The following is a 12,670-nucleotide window of genomic DNA, read 5'->3' as shown; positions in this document are numbered from 1 at the left end:
TAGACTTAAAAAAATCTTTTTGTACAGAAAAATTGACAATTGCCGTTCATGAAATAACAGTGGTGGTTTTGATAAATAATAGAGCAGACCATTCAGAGTCCCAAACATAATCTGTTTGATCTGCTGATATAACCGAACAGATTTCATTTCTGCTAATGTTGAAGTGAAATCTAAATTGTGAATAAAGTAGTCCACTATGAACCATGCTCGGATTCGTTGTAGATCATTTTTCGCATTTTGTGAGATTTCAGAATTGGTAAGTGTTTCACGAATTGTATCTAAAAATTTCGAGAAAAGATTAAGAAGACGTTTGAGGTGGTGATTCTTTTAACAGTTCTTTTGGTTCTAATATGGTTATATAACTAGAAATATTAGAATAAACATCATTTGTTTTTATTGAGTTTGCTCTATGTGATTTTTGATGTTGGATTTTTTTGATGTATCGTGTAAAAATTTTTTGAGAAGTCTAGATCTAAGTCATCTGTTTCTATTGATATTACAGATGCCTGTTGGAAAGTGATCAAGTATTTGTCTTCTACTTTTTTTCGGGAAATTCCTGCTTTTTTTTCTTTGAACAAAATGGCAATTAATTTATGACTACATTGTGCTTGTCCTCTGGCGGGATCACTTTGTGGATGGATGACAAAGGGAGGCATAAAGTCATCGTCGAAATTTTTCTCGCTTTGAATCGTTTTTTGCCTTTTGTTACTGTTTATGTGTAATTTTTAAAATGTATCAATATAACTTTCAATATGTTTGATTCCAATTGGTACTGGCTTACAAATATATGGCTGTTTTATTCTGCGTTTTATTGATGATTGCATTGTAGAATCTGAATAAATTTTAACATTTTTGGTCGTTTGTTGGGATATTTTTGTGTAATGAGACTTCTAGGTCCTAAAGTTCTTGTATTGTACTTGTATCTGATTCCGAAACTGCGTTTTGTTTTTGAAAATTTTCGCTCAGTAATTTGTTTCTGTGTTGCTATCCTTGTCTTTTTTCTTTTTGCCTTTTCGATCTGCTATATCCGTTTTTTGTGCATGTGGTGTAATTACAAGGTCGTATTTTTCGTTTCGAATTAAGCAATTGCGAAGTATTATTGTTTGTTTATTGCCTAAAATATCTCTTGACATAAGGTTTAGGATGATGGTTGCAAAATCAAATAATTAAAACTTTTGTTTCCTAAACTGTTAGCTCGTACGTTTTTGTGGGTTATCCTAATATTGGGGCATAGATTGTTGAGCTTGGCGCGCTAGAGAGAGAGAGAGAGAGAGAGTGTATCAATTCGTTAGAATGATGTTGACTTTCTCGGTGTCTAAGAGTTGTTTTAAGAAAGCTTCCTTAACCCTACTAAGGTTTTTGGTTTGTGACCGAGGGTTGGACAATAGTAAATCAATCGACAAGCTTTGAGTATAAGTAGAACACAAGTAAATCGCTAGATATTTTTTATAAAGTGTACTAATTTTTCTAATGTATTTTAGTCTGGGTCGGTTAAGAGTAAGGGTTCAAGTGATGGATGGGTAACCAAAGTTCTTCAATGTTTATCCTAATTATAATGGTTAATTTTCCAAAATTTTTATACAAATATATATATATTGATTCTTTGAGATGAGCTGGAGTGTTAATCGACGTTTGATGTCATTAGACACTTTTAACTATGAGGTGGGGAGAACAAAGTTGTTCTGACTGATCCAATGGAAGCCTTGATGATCGAATAACTGAAAGAAAATAAAATCTTCATTGAAGTTAAAATTTGAAGATCCAAGGAAAACCTTGATCATCTGTCTGGTTTTAGAGGAAATTTAGATTATGAGAAAGCAAGGATAGGCCTTGATAATTTTTCAGAGATAAAGTTCAAGTTGAGGAAAGATTTTAAAGTTTGAAAGTTTTGATTTAAGGGTTTTTACTTGAAAAAACATAGTTATAATTAGATGATGAAGCAAGGATGAAGAAATGAAAAACGAGTCCTTGAGAAGAAAAAAACTTTTTAAAAATTCAATAAAACTTACTATTTTTTCTTAATAAAATTTAATCTTACAAAAGCTTCCAAAACTTGTTCACTGCAGGTTTGATAAAAGGAGCAACTTGTGTATCTTTTTATTAGTCGTTTTTAATGCTATATAGTATAGCCATAAGGTATCAGGAAATTTTTGCTTGGAAATTAGAATTGTTTTTCTAATTAATGTTATTTTCTTGTTAGAGAATGAAAATCTACTGCATAGAGGATTCTGAAGACATATATTCTTTGCGGTTTGCGTCGTGTCACGATGTAGAAGTTTGTTCTGTTGTGAAAATTTTGACTTGTTATTTGTCGTTCTGCTTCAATTATTGGAATAGGTTTAATGAGACGTAGAGACATTTCTAATAAATTGTCTATGCCAATTAACATTTTGCAACTTTGCGGTTTTTATTTTGATCTTGTATCTATTCTAATTTGCTAAATCTAAGTTTGTTAGTAGGTCTTGCCGGAGACTTTTGGTCGCACCAGATGAGTTGAAGCCAGAGGTAGTTTACTCATAAAGTTATTTCGGATAGGGAATACTGTCTGTTCGTCACGCTATCTAATGTTCGGCCGGATAGATTCGTGAACCTTCTTGGTCAAATACCAATTTTAATCTTACTCTTATATCTCCTAGTCTCAATAGATCTAGTGTATACTGGTATTCGCGAGTTAGGTTTATGGAACTTGTCTTCTAAGGTTTGTTCAAATTTTTCTGGTAAAAGAAGTTTCAGCGCTACAAATAATTGTCAGTGTTAGTTATGGCTCACGATTGGTTAGTAAGAAATACTCTATAGAGATAGTTTTATCCACAATATAGTTGGTTTTAAATACTAGTTTATAACTGGTTGCAATTTGCTCCGTTAAAATGCAATTATTTGGCAACTTTTTGGTCAGAAATTTCTATTAAATTGCAAAACTAATAGATTCTATGATGAAAAAATCCTTTATAATACTCTATTTTTAGGTCGGTTATATTTATAAAAGTTAGAAAATAAAAATAAAAGTTCAATCAAATGCGCAAAAAGTGCAACGCCAATTTTTTAAGTCTGCAGTTGCCTGCGCTTGAAAATAAACAACAAAACGTAAACAACTCGAATTAAAGGCACATGGCGTTATTTTAATACTATCGATGTTGTCATACTAGCCAAGCCAGACACCCACGCGCGGACCTCGAGATAATTAAATTGATTTGAATGTGCGGGATGACTGGCAGTTACAAAACTACATCCTAAAGTTGTTTAATTTGGATTGTAATATAATGGGGTAGTTGAATTATGTATCGTAGAATAATTTTAAAAAGTCTTTTTTTTTGTTTATAAAAGTCATCTTTCAAGCCTGCTGCTCCTCCGATCTATGACTATTTTTTGGTGAATACCAAATCAAAGAGCTAGATCCAGTGATTTTTTTTGCTCTGAAACTAAATGGGGAATCAAAAATTTCAGATTTCATCAGGCGTCCAATATTTCAAAGAGAAGCCTAGATTTTTTTAGACTGTTTTGTTACCAATTTGCATTATAGCGAGCTGCTGTTTTTTTATTTTTCTGTAAGCTAATCATGCTTGCATATCTTTGTAATTTCTTGTGTAAAAATCTTTCTCTTGTGTATATTGATGATTTATATGGAGTTATTGCATGTATGCTTCTACTCGTTGATCTTTGTCTTTAGTTTGTTGCATTTTTCTGCACGAAATTATGTTTTTATTGCCCGGGTCGAGATCCCGCTCAAAAACCGCTCAAGATTTGAGCGGTTTGAGCGGTTTGGGCGGTTTGGGCGCGGTTTTTGAGGGTTTTTTTTAGATAAAACCGTTCAAAAACCGCTCAAACCGCTCATTTTGAAGCAAGATTTTGAGCGTAATTGTCTAAAAAAACCGCTCAAACCGCTCAAATCTTGCTTCAAATTAGGTGAAAAATCTCGACTCGGGTGATGATTTTCATAATTTTATTGCATTTCTTGTTTTTATTGACAAACTTCCTGATATGTGTCGTTAGTTTGAATTAAACGTTTGTTTTGATTTTTCAGTTAGCAAGCTTCAAGACTGGGAAAATCAATTTAAATACATAAATAGGGAACATACATGGTAGTTTTTCAAGCCGCTATATAGATCGCTGCATTTAGTTATTTCTCTGAGTTTGATCTGATATTCTTTATTCTAACTAGATTTTAGAAGAAAACATTTAAAATCTTCTACAAAACTATTAGTGAAATAGAATTTTTCAGATCTGAAATAAACATCGATAACAAAAATTTCGATCTGATATTGTCAGTTTAAGTCCTGGCTGGCGTTCTCATAGAAAAACTTTGGATAAGGTACACTGTCTATTTGTTGCGCTGTCTATTTTCGACAGGATAAAATTGTGCAGCTTTTTAGTTCAATATCAATCCTACTCTTACTCTTAAATTTCCTAGTCTCAAAAGATTTAGAGACATACTTGTTTACTGTGAAGTTGAAAGATATAAGAAAGCAACTAGATTCAAAATTTTTTTCTAGTTCTCTGAACTATCACGGTTTCAGGTTTACAAATCTAGAGTAAGATTAAGTCTTGGATCCAAATTGGTTGGTAATAAAAATTTTACTGAGAAAAACCAAATAATTTGATCAACTAGTTTCAAACTAGTGCCACCCATCGGGGTCTAGAAGAGTTTTAAAATTTTGTTAGCTGAGTAATTTTAAAGATGGAGCTACTCTTAGCAAAAAAACCTGTGAAATGTGTCTAAGCAAATGTCGCTCGGTTGGCGAAGTCGGCTATAGAGCATGCTCAGGACGCCGAACTGATGGATTAGGTTTAACTGAGTAAAAGGTTCTATTAATTAAAACCTTTTCTTGCTATATACTTGGTGTTTTGTCAGTTATGTTTTGCGGTTACTTAAAGTGGCTTATATGTGGTTAGTGTTATTGTTGGGCTCACTAAAGTTGTATGTGTGTAGTTTTTATTAAAATCGGTTTTTGTTTTCAAAAGCGTATGTTATCCAGCTTGATCTGGTTTCGGAAAAATGGAAATGACGTAGAAATTTTGATAGTGCGTCGATAGTGCGGTGGTGTTAAATACGCTGTGTTGGTCTTTTGAGCGAGTTGAAGAAAATGTTGAAAGCTGTGAAGAGTGGTTATAGCTGTTATCAGCAGTTAGCAATTTTTGAATATCCTTTAATTATTATTTTTAGATATGTGAAGCTAGAAAGAATTTTGAATAGTTCATTCAAACTGAGCAAGCAAAGGGACTAGTTGGAGAGTAAAAAAAATCAGGCGAAAAAAGGTTACTTTAGTTGGAATTTTTAACTCAAACACTTAATTTATTGCTTGTTTTTTAAACTTTTTGCATTAAGTTGATAATTTTGTTTGTTTAATGATGGTTCTATCGAACGTATTGTATTATACTGCAATAGGTTAGCGCCATTTAATTGAGTGATGATAAATTGCTTCTATTTTGTACTGGTTTACGTTATTTGATGAGCTAATGATTTTTTTTAAATCAACGAAACATTTCAATATAAAATGGTGAGTAAAAAATTTTCTAAATAATAAATTTTATAGAGTTTTGATTCTATACTCACGAGGTTTTGCGAAGAAATCCTTGAGAAAAACATTAGCAATGGAGAGAAGATTTGCAAATATAGAATGACTTTTTGTGTTTTGTAATAGCCAAAGAAGCTCAGGTGCGTTGTTAATCTCCAGTTCTTCTTGCGAAAATAAAAATTCGCAAGAATACTCTAAATACCTCTAGAATAATTAATCAGGTTATAAAGCTTGTGATTGAATTTTGTGCCCTGGATCAGTTCTTATAGTGGGATTTCGATAAGTTCGATGAATTTCAGTGAGATGATCATGAATTGAGTTTCGTCAGTGGACTAAAAAATTTTAGGGGCACAAAACACTTGGCGGACGGAATTGTAGTTGCAAAGACTGCCATGCACTTTAGTGCTTTCGATATAGAAGGTGAAATTTAAAAATTAAGGAGATGTTTAATTGGATTTATTAAACAAGTTATGGAAGCGTGGGTAACGTGATAGTGAATGTTGCATGAAGTGTCGGTGGTCAAAGTAGTGAATGTCAGTTTAAGTTTTGTCTTAAAACAATAGTTTATGTGTGCAATATACATCTCTTTGTCTGAGTGTCAAAAATTGAAGGTTAATTGAAATTTATCAAAGCGGCTAAAATAGTCTTCCAAAGCTTTTTATTTTTAGTACGTGATCAATGACGGGATCTAATTGTTTATCAGTGAGGTAGAGGTCAAAGATAAAGTAAAGTCTGTCTTGATAACAAATTGGTCTGGTAGTTGTGGCTTAATTTCTGGGCAGAACTTCTGGTCCTTAATCATTGTTATCTGTGAAGTTGTGATCATAATAAGCGATAGGAAAATATATGAATTTTCGTTTAATGCATCGACTCAGTATTTGTGATAAAACGACAGTAAAGAACTCGCCGAGAAGTTAGTTGGCGAATAATGACGGCGTTGTGATTTTCATTGTCCAGTTTTGAGTAGGGATATTAGGGACAAGTAAAGTTATACGAAGCAAAACGTGAAGGTCGCGTTGGCTTTGTGTTTCCCTTTTATCGTAGCTATACTGTGGGAAAAAGCGGAGAGAGTAAATAGAAATTTCGTGCACGTTAGCGTGTTGTGGGCGATCACTTCGTTATAGTCGTGATGTAGACGTGCATGTTTGTAAGTCTCTGGGGACGTTTAATTGAGTTTTTCGGTTTATTAAGAATACGTGCGGCTCTGCGTGTACTATCAGTGCTGGAAGTGTTATCTGATAGAGAATCGGAATAAGTGAATCGGTCAAATAAAAATTGTGAGTTAACTTTGAAAAATTGGCTTTTTAGTTGTTGTATAAACTTATCTTATCATGCTCAAGTTGATTTTCAGTAATAAGGCTGGGAGTATCTTCAAATGGGTCGGAGAATAGTAAATCAATCCACAGGGATAATTACAACACCAGTAAATCGTAAGATAATTTTTTAGAGCTTACTAAACCTAATTTTGTTTCAAGCTCAAGTCAAACAAGAGGTAGGGATCAAATTTAGAATGAGTACCCAAAGTTTTTCACTGTTTAGCCTGATTTGAATGGTGAATTTTAAAAATCGAAGTTTAGTTAATTTGTTAGTGAGTTAGTCCTGGGTAGTTTAAAAGATTGGGAATCGATTTGACACCATGGGTCGTTAGACACCTAATTAAAGGAACGGGTTGAATATAAGAGGTTTAAAACTGATAGATCAAAGCCAAGCTTTGATGATGCAGTTTTAAAAAAGAAGTAAGTAACAATTTTTAAGATAAGAGCTGCAAGGACAGGCGTTGATGATTTGTTGTTCAAATGATAAAAAAAAAGGTCTTCTAAACCGAAAGATCCGAGGAGAAGCCTCAAAAATAATGTTTTTTGGAAAAAATATACAATTTTTTTAAAGATGCAGAGCCAAAGAGAAATTAATTTGAAATTTTTTTGATTTAGTTATTAAATAACTCTAAAATAATTTGAATTTAAAATTCAAAATAATTTGAATTTTTTTTTGATTTAGTTATTAAATAACTCTTTCTGAATGCTTTAGATAAAAGAGAGAGATGACAAGAAGTCAAGAAAAGCTGATGTCCAAAGTCAATGAGATAAAAATTGTTTTTATTTTATGTTTTTGTTTGTTCTGTACTTAGATTATAAAAATGAAATTAAATTATTTAGAAAATTTACTGCATACCTAAAGTTCTGGGGCAGATAATTTTTAAAGGGTATTTATCTATTCGATAGTGATGGCTACTTTAATTCAAGGATATTCTTTTTTCAATTGAATTTTTAAGGTTTTGAATTCTTAGTTTTACGGCACAGTTTGATGCAGTTAATATAGTATAGTTAGTTTTTGCTGCACAAATAGTTTTTTGGTCTGATCTGGTCGTTTCTGTTAATTTGTGCTTTGCGATGCAGATTTGGTTTCTGTCGCTTTGTGATGGAAGTTTTTTTTGAAAAGTGGCTTGGCTTTATAAGAATTATTAAGACGTGGAAGCTAATTTGTCCCTTTTTCTCCTATTTGTACAATATTTGCCTAAACTAAGTTAATTTTGGGTCTGCCTGAGACTTGTTGGTCACACCAGATGGGTTTAGGTCTGCGTTGGCCGTCTCACAAATTAATTTTGGATAGTGTACGCCGTCTGTTGCCACGCTAACTATTTTCGTACGAATAGGTTCGCACAACTTTTCTTGTTCCTATACTTCCTAGTCTCAATAGATCTTGCAAGTCTCAATAGAGTTATACTGTTTTACTGCGATGTTAGAGGAGAAAACAAAAGCAATTGATAAAAATCTTTATTTTTAAATCTCTGCACAACTAGGTTTTCAGGTTTACAAGTCTAGTGTAAAGTTTAGTCATTAATCATGATTTGCTAGTAATAATTAGTTTACAGGGAATTAACAGATGATTTAAATAACTAGTTTTAAACTAGTTAAACTTGATTCTCAAAGGATCCCAAGTTGTCATCAATTGAAGAAAAGGTAATTTTAATTGAAAAATAAATCATTCTTTAGATGCAAGAAACCCTGTTTCTTTCCCAATTATAGTATAAACAGCCTGGAGCTGAAAACAAATTTATTATAAACATAGACCATAAAGCAAACAGAGCTTTACGATAACTATGAAAACGTTATTGTTTTGGATTTTTAAAATCTCATGAGTTTTTGAGTAGCTTGAAATATCAGTTTGGATATCACATTCACATACCAGAATCTGAAATCTAACATATGGACAATATCACTGCTTTTCGAGGGCAAAAACCGGGAAGACATTACCATAGAAGATACAACAAAGCTGATCGAAGAAGGTAATATATACAGACGGTTCTGCTTCACAAGGGACTAGAAAGGAAAACCGGGATGGTAGTTACCACGGGAGACCCAAGGAATCCTACTATTGCCACCATAGTCAAAACCAGAGGAAGGAACATAACCTCGTCATTCGCAAAAGAAAAGGAGACTTTGCGCCTTGCAATAGATTGGATCGCCAAAAACCCTGCGATTTGCATGCACGGATAGCCAATCTCTAGCATCAGCCCCTGCAAACAGCAGTAAGATACGAAACACTTAAGAGGACGATTAGACCACCTAACGAGCAAAGTTGCGACTCAATGGATACCAGTCCGTATTGGAATACCTGGAAACAATTGGACAGACCAAGCGGCCAAAGCTACCGACATGACCGGGGAACCGCCGAAACCAACCTCCATGAAACTCGAAAAGGCCTGGATCAAACGCAAAACCAGAGATCCATCGCCAATACACCACCGCACAAGACTGACATACGAGCATCTCTCCGATAAAAGAGACAGGGACATCATCAAGAACCGAAAAGACACGGTTGTACTGGCAAGACTTCGAGCAGGACACTGTGAAAAACTAGCCGCACACAAAAATCTCATGGATCTTACGGCGGACCCAACCTGCCTGCTATGCCGGGAAAATTCTCAAACAAATGAACACTGGATACTTGAATGTCCAGGGACCGTAGCAGCACGACAATACATTTTCGGAACGACCGACGTGGGGCTAAACATCCTCACCTCTGACCCAAAGGGTGCCGTAGAGCTGGCAAGAAGGACCTTATAAGAACTCCTTGGCTCCCACAATAGAACAACAACAACAACAACAACAACAACAACAACAACAACAACAACAACAACAACAACAACAACAACAACAACAACAACAACAACAACAACAACAACAGTGCCGATGTACAAGGGTGCCGAAATTGAAAAAGTGTTCAATAATGCCGAAAATTAGTGATTTTCGACACTATTGAATACTTTTCCATTCTCGGCACTGTTGTAATTCGGCACTGTTCAACACCTCTTTCAAAAAAAGGGTGGGGGTTCCGAAAAAATATATTTTTTTCTTGGATCTATACTTTCTTAGGCCAACTTTGTTTTTGTTTGAACAATGTGATTTTACAAGCTCTCCGAAATTTTTACAAAGACGTTAGTGGAAAACGGCAAACGTAATTGAGGGGATGGGGGCCGGTCAACAGGAAGGGTTGCTGCGGTTCTTTTCTTAATAAAACTATGTTGCCTCAATTTCGAAAGACGACTATCTCTCTAAAACTATGGCTTATTTTGGAGTAAAAAAAATGCTACTTACCGAATCGCAGAAGACGATTCATTATCGCCTTATTCTGTTTTTCCTTTTACCGGAAAAACTCTGAAATTAAAAATGAGCGGAAGCGCAGTAGCCACAGTGTTTTGATTTTCACGAAATAATTATTTCTGACTCAATAAAATTGTAGACAGATGCGTTTTTAATTTCGACCGCTAAACTGTACAGCCACTCAATTAAAATCGAATTGTCAGAAGAGTTGGAATAAATTGATTTTTATATTAATACATATAATTGTTGACCAGGTGAGAACCAATTTTCCAATTTACATTAGCCATCAATTTGGTTTGATTTCAGTGGAATTGGGAACATATCAGCAATTACCCAAAGTGGGTATTGGATCGACTTTTGATGCCTATTAAACTTTATCCCAATTTCAGCAATATGCCTGTTGGCCGAATTGAACTCAGGCTTTGGAGATACCAGTTCCAAAACAATTCCAAACCGCTGACACCTGAAAATGAACTATGCGGCTAAATTGCTTAGAAAAACTTTGCCCAAGTTTTGATGCTTTTATGAACATACATTTCTTCTCCGAGTGGTTAATCAACATTTATGCGTATAGTGAAAAAACTCGGGTCGATGTATCAAATTTCACGACCAAAAATTGGTATGTTTCGATTTTCTCGACCAAAAAAAGTGTTCGACTTTGTTCGACCCATTTCAAATGTGTTTCGACATCTCGACCAGAATCCGATATGTTTCGACTTTCTCGAATGTCTCGACCGAAATTTTAAAACCTCTTATTTGTTCGACCCGCAGAAACATGTTTCGACTTTCTTGACTAAAAATGGTTATATTTCGACTGTCTCGTTTTTCTTGACAAACCGATAAAATCATTCTCATTTTTTGTCGGCTGCGGTTGCTCCAAAAAACTGTTCAAAAACCGGTTTGATCTGACAGTGACAACTCATGTGGTTTAAGCTTTTATTTCAATTTTTGGACCTGAAAGTTTGAATTTATTGGTTTAGCATTTTATAGTTTTCAATATCAATCAAATAGCTCACATATTGAGACAATTTCTACTGCGTCTCTATAGAGTTTTTCTCTTTTTTGTTAGAATTTCTTTGGTACTGTCGATTTGTGGAAAAGGTACCAAAAATTGCAATAAAATCAGCTCGAGCTATGTTTCGACTGTGCTCGAACGATCTTTTGATTGTGTTCTACATATGTTTTGACTGTACTAGACTTTTGTTTCGACTGTGCTCGACCTTTGTTTCGACTGTGTTCGACGTATGTTTCGACTTTCTCGATCGAAATTAGGTATGTTTTGACTGTGCTTCACTTATGTTTCGACTGGGGGTCACTGGTGTCATTTTTTGGGGTTGGATTCTAGCGTCTATTGCCATCTTAAAATAAGTTCTGCGTAAATCACTCACTTCCGGTCTAATGAGTGTTTTTTTCCTAGTGCTGATACCATCCGATTCAAGCTATCATCGCGTAAAAAATAAGCTAATTACAGTTGAACTGGGAAACTAATCATTTAGCTTAAAACTGTTTCTCGGCCAAAATTGGGCATATTTCGACCTTGCACTCGACCTAAAACTGCCTCTCGACCGCTGAAGGTCAGTCGGAAAACTGCACTTGCCCGACTTTCAAAGCCTAAAAATAGGTCAAACACCTCGTCCCGGAGAAACTAAAAAATCTTCAGATTAGTCAGTGCAGCATTTCTTCCTACTCAAGTGCTAACATTTGAGTATAGTTAATTTGATCAAATAGACTTGGCCCTCATTTCAGTTTGGAACGATCATGAGGGCGGATAATTTGATACGCGGAAACAATTTCCTACCACGTGAAAGAAAATGATGCTTGTGCTTAGAGTTTCAAAAGCCGTTACCCTGCTTTCAGTTTTTACTTTCTTGTTACGCAGCTTTCAAATCGGCCAGTTTGGGACAGTTAGAGCTTTTAACAGACTGCTTGTATTTCAAGGCATAACCCTGAATGTTCCGACTGCCCTGTAACTGGTCTCGAATAGTTTTTGCTCCAAAATTTGTGTACTGTCAAGATCAAAGCCAAGTGCTAATATTTGTGCTGACCAAGTGCTGACCCTCAAATCGGTTTGGAATGATCATGAGTGCGGATAACTTGATAAGCAGAAACAATTTGCGTTCTGAAACTATCAAAGTATTATTCGAGCAGCGTTGCCATCATCCGCAATTTAGTCTTGTGGAAGCACCTGCTTGGCAACCCACAGATTCCCGGATCGATGCAAAAACGCTCTCAAGTTTCATAAAATTGGTTTGAATTGAAAAACAACCCAATGGAATCAGATATAAACTAGTATTTATCATTGGTTATTATTATGATATTTTATCTCGATAAAATATTAAATACTAACCAATCATACTCCATCAAACTAACAACCTATTTATTTGTAAAGTGTTAAAATTACTTGTAGTTTCAACACCAGAGCAATTTGAATTAAACTTAGAATACAAATGTTCTCATTCTGGAACTAACTCGCATATACCGGTAAACACTAGATCTATTGAGACTAGGAGATATAAGAGTAAGATTAATATCGGTATTTGACAAAGAAGTTGC

General features: G+C 34.6%; 1 protein-coding gene across 1 annotated transcript in view; it reads right to left on the bottom strand.

Annotated features, from left to right (window-relative positions):
* LOC134851764 (uncharacterized) overlaps positions 1 to 10,316 on the bottom strand; it is a 46,692-nt gene extending 36,376 nt beyond the window's left edge. Inside the window, exon 1 of the mRNA XM_063867989.1 lies at positions 10,112 to 10,316. Coding sequence (XP_063724059.1) covers positions 10,112 to 10,133 — 22 coding nt within the window. The 5' untranslated portion in view covers positions 10,134 to 10,316. The remainder of the gene's footprint in view (positions 1 to 10,111) is intronic.
* Positions 10,317 to 12,670: the final 2,354 nt, after the last annotated feature.

The sequence above is a fragment of the Symsagittifera roscoffensis genome, chromosome 7, assembly GCF_963678635.1.
Source record: "Symsagittifera roscoffensis chromosome 7, txSymRosc1.1, whole genome shotgun sequence".
Classification (NCBI taxonomy): domain Eukaryota; kingdom Metazoa; phylum Xenacoelomorpha; order Acoela; family Convolutidae; genus Symsagittifera; species Symsagittifera roscoffensis.
Note: the sequence above shows the minus strand (reverse complement) of the source record. Positions and strands in the feature narration are given on the sequence as shown.